At 42.1% G+C, this 8,982-nt stretch overlaps 1 protein-coding gene across 1 annotated transcript in view; it reads left to right on the forward strand.

The window, feature by feature from the left end:
• LOC132401206 (protein HIRA) overlaps positions 1-8,003 on the forward strand; it is a 139,969-nt gene extending 131,966 nt beyond the window's left edge. Inside the window, exons 22-25 of the mRNA XM_059983193.1 lie at positions 1,327-1,449; positions 4,865-5,028; positions 5,109-5,197; positions 7,113-8,003. Coding sequence (XP_059839176.1) covers positions 1,327-1,449; positions 4,865-5,028; positions 5,109-5,197; positions 7,113-7,229 — 493 coding nt within the window. The 3' untranslated portion in view covers positions 7,230-8,003. The remainder of the gene's footprint in view (positions 1-1,326; positions 1,450-4,864; positions 5,029-5,108; positions 5,198-7,112) is intronic.
• The last annotated feature ends 979 nt before the right edge of the window (positions 8,004-8,982 follow it).

An 8,982-nucleotide genomic window follows, 5' to 3' on the forward strand; every position in this document is an offset into this window, starting at 1 on the left:
CAGAATGGTTGAAACAAGTTATACTTGGAAGCTTTTTGATGCATTATTTTTACAGCCACTATAGTCAGTTGCTTTGTATGCCAGGAGATTAATAAATCTAAAAATCTGTAACTGATAACAGTTAACTGATTTGACTAACTAGGGAGATGCCTGTACTTCCAAATAGATCAAACTCAGTAGTCAGATAATGCATAAATAGTGCTCGGGATTGTTTCTTCAGTCAGATTTAGATATTTTGTGTTCTTGGGATTTCCCCTTGGTATAAACAAACTATTTGTGTGCACCGCACTAGTGCTGTACGTAAAGATAACAAACTGATCTTTCAGTTACGTTGCTTTGCATTGGACACCCACAGAGGAAGGACCAGCATTCAGTTGGTCTGCATAGATCCCATGCTGCACAGGTGCACATTTACATTGTGGCTTCTTACAAAATTGTCTCTGTGAACACTGCTCAACTACCACATGCAAATATATTAAACTCTGTACATTTTGAAATCTGTTGTGATTAAGTGCAACGTGTGTACCAGGCAGTTAAAAATAATTATTAATATTTGAGAATAGCTCGAGTTGAGTTTCTCGCAGTGGCCCAAGATCGTAATTGGGAGCATTAATGTAATTTTTATGTTTTTGTCAAAAACACTGCGTGGAAAGTGTCTCTTAAAACCAACCATGCCGTAAAAGCATCTGATAGCTACCATGAAATATTTGCCAATATGAGCTTGAAATGGAGCTAACCGATTCATCCGATCAGTGAGGGTTCAGGGAGCAGATTACTTTACGCGTGTGTGGGAGGTGTTCTGTCTAAACTGAGTTGTTGTATTACGCCCAAACTTGAAAAAAATAATAATAAAAAAAAAGAGCAGTTGAAATTGGCCATCGTCCTTGGTCAGAAATCTTAATGAAAATTTCTGTTCGGCTGCCGCTCCAGGATGCAGTGTACTTTGTTACAGCCTGTTTCTTTGGTAGGCTGTCAGTAAGTCCATGGATCCTGATGGGCTTGGTGCTGTCAGATGTCCTTGGAGGCAATCCAGCATAGACTTATTATATGATGTACTTACACACACGGGTGACTCAATTACTGTTACAGCCCAATTCTTCATTACTGGAAGAATAATATGACCTCATTATACAGATGATGTGCAGATTCCCATCCAGTACTCTGTGAAGGTGACTAATACTTCTAATCCTTGTGGGTGACTTTCCAAAGGCATTATTAATATATAATGATCTGTTTCCAATGAGGGATGAAGTAGTAATCCAGTAAAATTGACCTGTGTCAACCTATTCTAAGCCTATTATCTCATTTAATTGTTTTATTTTACAGGAATTTGATCTCAGATAAGCAGGACTCACTGGTTCAGTGTGCAGACTATCGTAGCTGCTTAACTTCTCAGGAGGCCATGTTGTGTTCTGGACCCTTGGCTACTGTGCAGGGATGTGGAATAAAGTGAGTAATAAGTTTCGTGTATATTTTAATGCCAGGAGTATTATGGTTATGGATGATGAACTTACAGCATAGATCAGTACCTGAAACTTGGTGGAGAGAGGAGCAGGAATGGGTGATGAATTTACCAGATTTTCAAAGCTTTAGAGAAGATAGAGGAGGAGTAAAAGTTTGGGGGGGGGGGGGGGTGGTGTTATGGGAAGTACCTGACTAATCAAAGAAAACATCACAGCTGCACTCCGGAGAGAAGTAACAGAGGGATCAGTCACTATGAATTTCAGTAGAACTCAGGAATAAGAAGGGTGCAATCACACAGATAGGATTGTACTGCAGACTCCCCCAGCAGTCACCAGGACACTGAGCATCAGATTAAGGAAATGTGTAAAAGTAATGGGGTTGTTGTCATGGGGGATTTCAACATCCCTTATATAAACTGGATCCTCCTTACTGCAAGGGGGTTAGATGGGTGTAGAATTAAGAAGGGTTAATTGGAAACACTTTTTTTATGGCAAGTCCACATCAGACATGTGGAGGTTGTTTAAAGATCAATTGCACAGAGCACAGGAAAGTATGTTCCTGTTAGAAGGAAGGACGGGGATGGAAAGATGAGCAAACTTTGGATGTCCATAGAGGTGATGGATTTATTCAAGAAGAAAAAGGAAGAACTTTGGAAGTTAGGATCAAATGAAGCACATGGATGTAAAGAAACCAAAAAAAAAGAACTAAAGAAGGGAATTAGGAAAGCCAGGAGTGGCCAGGAAACATCCTTGGCAAGCAGGATTAAGGTGAATCGCAAGGCATTCCATACATACCTCATGAGCAAGAGGATAACTAGGGAGATGGAGGGACCACCCAAGGATAAAGGGAGGAGAATTTGCTTGGATGCAGAGAATGTGAGTGAGGTACTTAATGAGAAGTTTGCTTCAGTATGTTTTAAGGATACGGAGAACCAGGAGATCAATGCTGAGTGTATAAGTATGTTAGGACATTTAGAGGTCAAGGAGGAGGAAGTGTTGGACCTCCTAATGAGTATTAAGGTGGATGTCCTCATGGCCTGATGGGATTTACCCCCAGGTTATTGAAGAAGGCAAGGGACGAGATTGCTGGGCCCTTGACCAGTATCTTCATGCCCTCTCTAGCCACAGGTCAGGCCCTGGAGGACTGGCGAGTGGCTAATATTGTACCTCTATTTATGAAGGGAACAAGGGAAAATCCTGGGAACTATAGGTAGTGAGTCTCATGTTAGTTGTAGGGAAATTGCAGAGAAAATTCTTAGGGATAGGATATATGAGCATTTGGAAGCTCATGGCCTAATTAGGGAAAGCCAATATGTTGTGTCTTACTAATCTGATTGAATTTTTTGACAAGGTGATGGGAGAGATTGATGAAAGTAGAGTATGGATATTGTCTATATAGATTTTAGTACGGCATTTGACAAAATCCCTCATGGAGGACTAATCCAGAAGATCCATGGTGAATTGGCTGTTTGGATTCAGAACTGGTTTGCTCGTAGAAGACAGAGTAGTGGTAGAAGGGACTTATTTTAGCTGGAGATCTGTGATTAGTGGTGTTCCACAGTGATCTCTTCTGTTTGTGATGTCTGTAAATGACCTGGATGAAAATGTAGATGGGAGGGATAGTAAGTTTCCTGATGATACAAAGATTGGTGGAGCTATGGATAGTGTAGGAGTCTGGCAAAGAGTACAGTGTGATGTAGATCATTTGATGATGTGGGCAGAGAAATGGCAGATGGAATTTAACACCGATAAATGTGAGGAATTTCACCTTGGTAGGGCAAATGCAAGACCCTTAACAGTGTTGCTGAGCAGAGAGATCTTGGGGCCCAAGTTCATAGCTCCTTGAGAGTGGCTACATAGGCCGATAAGGTGGATAAGAAGGCTTATGGAATGCTTGGTTTTATTAGTTGAGGCATTCAGTTCAAAAGTCAAAAGGTTATGTTGTAATTTTGTAGAACTCTGGTTAGGCCGCATTTGGAGTAATGCATACAGTTGTGGTCGCCCCACTGTAGGAAGCATGTTGAGTCTTTGAAGAAGATGCTGCCTGGTTTAAAGGGCATGTGCTGTCAGGAGAAGCCGGATAAACTTGGGTTTGGGCTGTTTTCTCTGGAGTGGCAGAGGCTGAGGGGAGATCTAATAGAGGTTTACAAGATTATGATAGGGCATAAATAGGTTGCAATGTCTAATACCAGAGGGAATGCATTGAATGTTAAAGGGGTGGGTTCAAGGGGGATGTGAGGGATAAGTTTTCTTACTCTGAGAATCATGGATGCCTGAAAGGTGCTGCGTGGTATGGAGGCAGAGACTTTTAGCAGATGTTTGGCTAGACGCATGGGTATAAGGTAAATGGAAGGGTATGGACATTGTGTAGGTAGAGGGATTGATGTTTGGATGTTTTGAATTGCATTTTAGCTGGTCAGCAGAGCATTATGGGCCGAATAGCCTGTTCCTGTGTTGTATTACATGTTTTATGTGCATAGGATAGAGAGATGATTTTCATGGTTTGAATATAAACGTTAAATTTTCCCATAATGTTTTCTGTAAGGTGAACACATTTTATTCCCCTTTGTTCAGTTCATTGATTGAAATGCTTCTCAGTTTGACTGATATGACTTATCCAAATCCCAAAGCTTAATCCAAATACAGAAGCACACTGTATAGGTGGCACAGAGCCTTTACTTTCTGTACTCTACCTCAAACCTTTTCATAAGACCATTAGATATAGGAGCAGAATTAGGCCATTTGGTCCATCAAGTCTGCTCCACATTCCATCATGGTTGGTTTATCATTCCCTCTCAACACCATTCTCCCTCCTACTCCCCGTAATCTTTGAGAAGGGAATAGGGAAAATCAAGAATGGCCATGGATTAATTTACTAATCAGGATTCTATTAACCTGCACTTTAAATATATCCAGTGACTTGACCTCCACAGCTGTCTGTGGCAATGAATTCCACAGATTCACCACCCCTTGACTAAAGAAATGTCTCTTCATCTCTGTTCTAAAGGAAGGTCCTTGTATTCTGAGGCTGTGCCTTCTGGTCCTAGACTCCCCCAGTTGATGAACTTGCATTGCTTTTGCTCTGTTCCTGCTGATTATGGAGGGAAAGCCCTTCCTGAACACTTTATCCAGACAATGGTGTGAAGGTCGCTAATACATGGAGACATTGGAGCAAATAACATTGGTGTATAATGGAGAATCTACTGTATGTATGGTTTGTACTGTTGGAGTAGTGTGGAGGAGGTTCCTGTAAACGCTGTCATAGTCAACTTGAGTTGAATCAACTGTTTTCACACACAAAAGTCAGTAATTTTTTTGTGAAGGAGTTAACTGTCTCTGTTGTAGGTTATTTTATTGTGTTGTGTTTTCATTGGTGACGTGCTGAATGATCTGTTTTCCAGTGCTGGACGTCAGGCTGCCAGACTCTCTTCGATGCCTCATGTTTTACAGCGAGGGACCACACTGGCTTATCTCGAGAACCAGGTTGCAGCTGCAATGACGCTAAAATCTAGCCAGGAATATCGTCACTGGCTTCTCATCTACACCCGTTATTTAGTAAATGAAGGTGAGGGAGTTTCTTGTTGCTTTGACTTGGTGATTTGAATCACAAGCATACACTCCACTGACATTTACTTGTAATTGCAGGATTTGAACCGCGCTTAAGGGAACTCTGCAAAGATTTGCTTGGCCCAGTTCACAACTCTTCCAGTAGCCAGTGGGAATCGACTGTTTTGGTAGGCAGTTATTTTTTTTAAAGAAACACTTAATGAAAACATTTATAATGTGATAGAGTTGACAGTTTAGAGAAATTAAAGTTAATCCTTCAAGCACAAACCATCAATGCATTGCATCATAGGCTGGTATGAAAATACCAATGCCCTGGGACAGAAAAGTCTACAGAAATTGTACAGAAAGCTGCTGAACTAGCATTGATAATTTCACTCACCTCAACACTGAACTGAGCGCAAACCTACAGATTTACTTTCAAGGACTCTGTGCTCAGAATCTATCTATCTGTCTGATTTGTCTTTTGTTCAAGTATAGTTCTCATAAATTCTATGATATTTCTTTCTTTTCCTGTAATTGCCTGCAAGAAAATGAATCTCAATGTAGTATGTGGTTACATATAAATACATTGATAATAAATTTTGACTTTGACCAGCTTTGCTTTTGATTAAGACTGTCAGTAAATTCCAGAGGGCTTGTCTCTTGTGTCCTCTGACCTGAGGTCCAGCAGCCATTCAGGCCTTGAAGGTGCAGAGAGCTTGTGCTCTGTTTAGCTCAGTTAAACAGTGCAAGAACCATGGATGACAAGCCCATTTAGCATGATCTGGCCCAGTGTACCAGAATATACTGCGATTCATCTAATATACAGTAGCTGCAGTTCACGCCTGCTGTTTTCCTGTTTGATCTTAAGAGTGCTTTCTTATATAGTCCCTTGGATTTTATCATGCCTTGTGTAGTTGGCAGATGCACAGGACCGATCAGAAAGCACTTGTGCTTGTACTGGGGTAGCTGACTGTAGGGTCTAATACAAGTTATCTTGTTGAGAAAAAAGAGCAAAAGTGTCCCTCTCTGCAACCCTGCTAACAAGTGTATGGACATTGAAGACAAGACTGAAATCCCTTGAGTTTCCCTGTGCTTTTCGAATCATGGACATGGAACTGTGCTTCAGGACATGATGCTGTCTGTAGCACTGGAGAGGAAGGAAAATGACGCCTGTTTTATCCTTTTCCTCTGGAAGCTTGGGCTTATTAATGTGTGTATTTTCTTTATAGGCTGTAATGTATATTGGCCAACAGTTGGCAAATATTACATGTATTGCAAAGTAATACATGTTACATTCAGTGTAATTAATCCTCGCAGTGAAATGTACCAAATTGTTTCGCTACAAAAACAGCATGAATTAAGTTATTCCATTTATCTGTGTTCACGTGTGGTGTATTTGTCATGTACAAATATTTGCCATGATACTAAATTTACCTGGGTGGCTCTGTGACACGGTGGGTAAAGCTGTTCGCTCACAACTTCAGGGAAGTGGGTTCAATCCTGACATCTGCTGCTGCCTGTGTGGAGTTTGCATGTTCTCTCTGTGATAATGTTGATTTCCTCCAGTTTCTCCAATTTATTCCGATGTCCCAAGCATGTGCATGTTCAGAGGTTAGTCTTCCACTGTAAATTACTCCTGGAATGGAGTTGAAGGGAAGAATCTGGGAGGAGTGGAGTGGGGAGAGTAACATGGAATTAGTGTAGGGATTGGATGTACTGGACTAGAGGCCCCGTCTCCCTGTCTAATGATTTTATGGCTATACATTACCTAATTATTCAGGAAGGTGAAAGAAACAGGGAAGGACCTAATGCTATTTGAGAGTCTGGCTGTTAGATTTGCTGCTTTGTTAAAGTGAGACATTGGGTCTGTAGGCTTCAGTGTGAGATGTGAATGAGGGACTGAACTGGGAGGGCAGATGCCACACGTGGCTGTGTTAATGGGAGTAAGTATTGATGCTCAAAAGTCTACCTCTACATCTCAGTGAGCGTGAATTTAGTATGTGGAAATCTCTCCCTTAAAATACTTCATAACCTTTCTCCCCTCTTGCTTGCATGACAGAACTATGTTGTAGTTATAAAATCTCCTTCTTCCTTTGCCAGGGTCTTCGGAAGAGGGAGCTACTGAAGGAGATGCTTCCAGTGATTGGCCAGAACCTTCGGTTCCAGAGGCTCTTCACAGAGTATCAGGACCAGCTGGATCTCCTGAGGGACAAGTAACACTGCCCTAGTGGGTGCTTGATGAGGATCTGACCGCGAACGCTCTCTGGGAGATTTGCTGCGGCCGGCGGGTGACCCTACCTGGGAGCGATGGACTTTAGAAGGTTTGGGTTTCAATCTGAGAGAAGAGTCCGTATTCAGCGACACTAGGCTGGCCCACTGCAGTGGATGACATGCTCACAGAAACAGCGCAACAGACGGTGCTGGTCTTAATGCATCACTTCACAACAAGCGGCCGTGCAGTGCACGGGAGAGATGATTTGCAACTGTACTGGGGGACATTGGTGAGCAGGGAGCCAGTACTGCACCCAGAGAATGGTTACAAGCAACCAAGCTTTAACATCTCTAGCCACTGTGTGACAAACACTGGCCTCCCTACTTGCCAGATATTGACTTCTCAGTCCTTGCTCATTTTATAAACTGTCAAGTCCAATACTGTTCAACACTCAGAAGTTTACTGCTGTTCCTTGCCTTGGAGAGGCAGGGACAGCACAACTGAAAGCTGTCAGTCTTCAGACCTTCTTGGTTAGAAGATGAACTGCTGAGTTCAGACTTTTCATGGTGTTAGTTTTCTGTTTGCCTGATGTTACTAAATTACATACTTGTTTAATGTATGTCCTTGTTAGATGTGTGAATGGGGAGAAAAGAATTCTAATGAGCCACCATGGGCACGGCAGAGATGTACAGAAACCTAATTCGCCCTTTGGTACCGTTTAACTTTATACAGGCAAATTTTTCGTCTTTTTTTTAATAAAATAAAGATAGAATATTGCATCCCTGTTTCTCCCTTCTAGGTATACAGTAAAGCCTCTTTGATTTTCAGGTAAAACACTGTGTGTCAGGCACTGAGAGATTGCACTTCCCTGGCAGAGAGGTGCAGGTAAATTGCAGCATGCTGCTGAATTATATGGAGGGAGCGGATTGTTCCAGCTGGATTGGAAAATGCTGGACTCTTACAACTTTACCATCACAGTAGATCAGCTACATGAAGCTACAGGATTAAAATTCCATTGCAATAATTATAACTGGCCTGAAACCCAAGTGTGAAATCAGTAGGATCTCTTTTGGCTTCCCACTGGGGCCCTGATGATCAGCATGGTACTCTGATACCTTTGTGTGGAAATAGAATAAAGCTAAGCTGCTGTGCACATAAACCAGTATAGATGGGAACAGGCTTCATGATATCTGTGCCAAACACAATGTTGAATGAAACTGAATTGCTTCTCCCTGTACATCTGTATGCCTGTATTCCCTGCATATTCATGTGTCTGTTTAAAAGCCTCTAAGCTGCCACTATGGTGTCTGTTTCCACCAGCACCCATGGCAGCCCCTTCCAGGCGCCGACCACTCTCTGTAAAACCATCACTTGCCCCATACATTTCCTTTAAACTTTGCCCCTTTCATGTCCTCGGGTATTTCACATTTCTATCCTGGGGAAAAAGTAGCTCCTAGATAATCTTACAGTAGTTAGAAAAATGAAAGGAAGGCCTCCGCTGTTCCAAAGAAGACAACCCAAGTTTGTTCAGTCTCTCCTTAAAGCTAATACTCTCTCCAGTCCAGGCAGTTTGTGTCTTCTCCACATCCTTTTATTGTGAGTACCAGAAATGCACACAGTCCTCCCAGCTGTGGACTGACCAAAGTTTTGTAGAGCTGTAACATGCTTCCTTGCTCTTATACTTAATGTCTCAGTCAATGAGGGCAAACCTACCATCTGCTGCCTTTTTCTAGTGGATCCTCTTTCAGGAACCATGGA

Source organism: Hypanus sabinus, chromosome 10, assembly GCF_030144855.1.
Source record: "Hypanus sabinus isolate sHypSab1 chromosome 10, sHypSab1.hap1, whole genome shotgun sequence".
Lineage (NCBI taxonomy): Eukaryota > Metazoa > Chordata > Chondrichthyes > Myliobatiformes > Dasyatidae > Hypanus > Hypanus sabinus.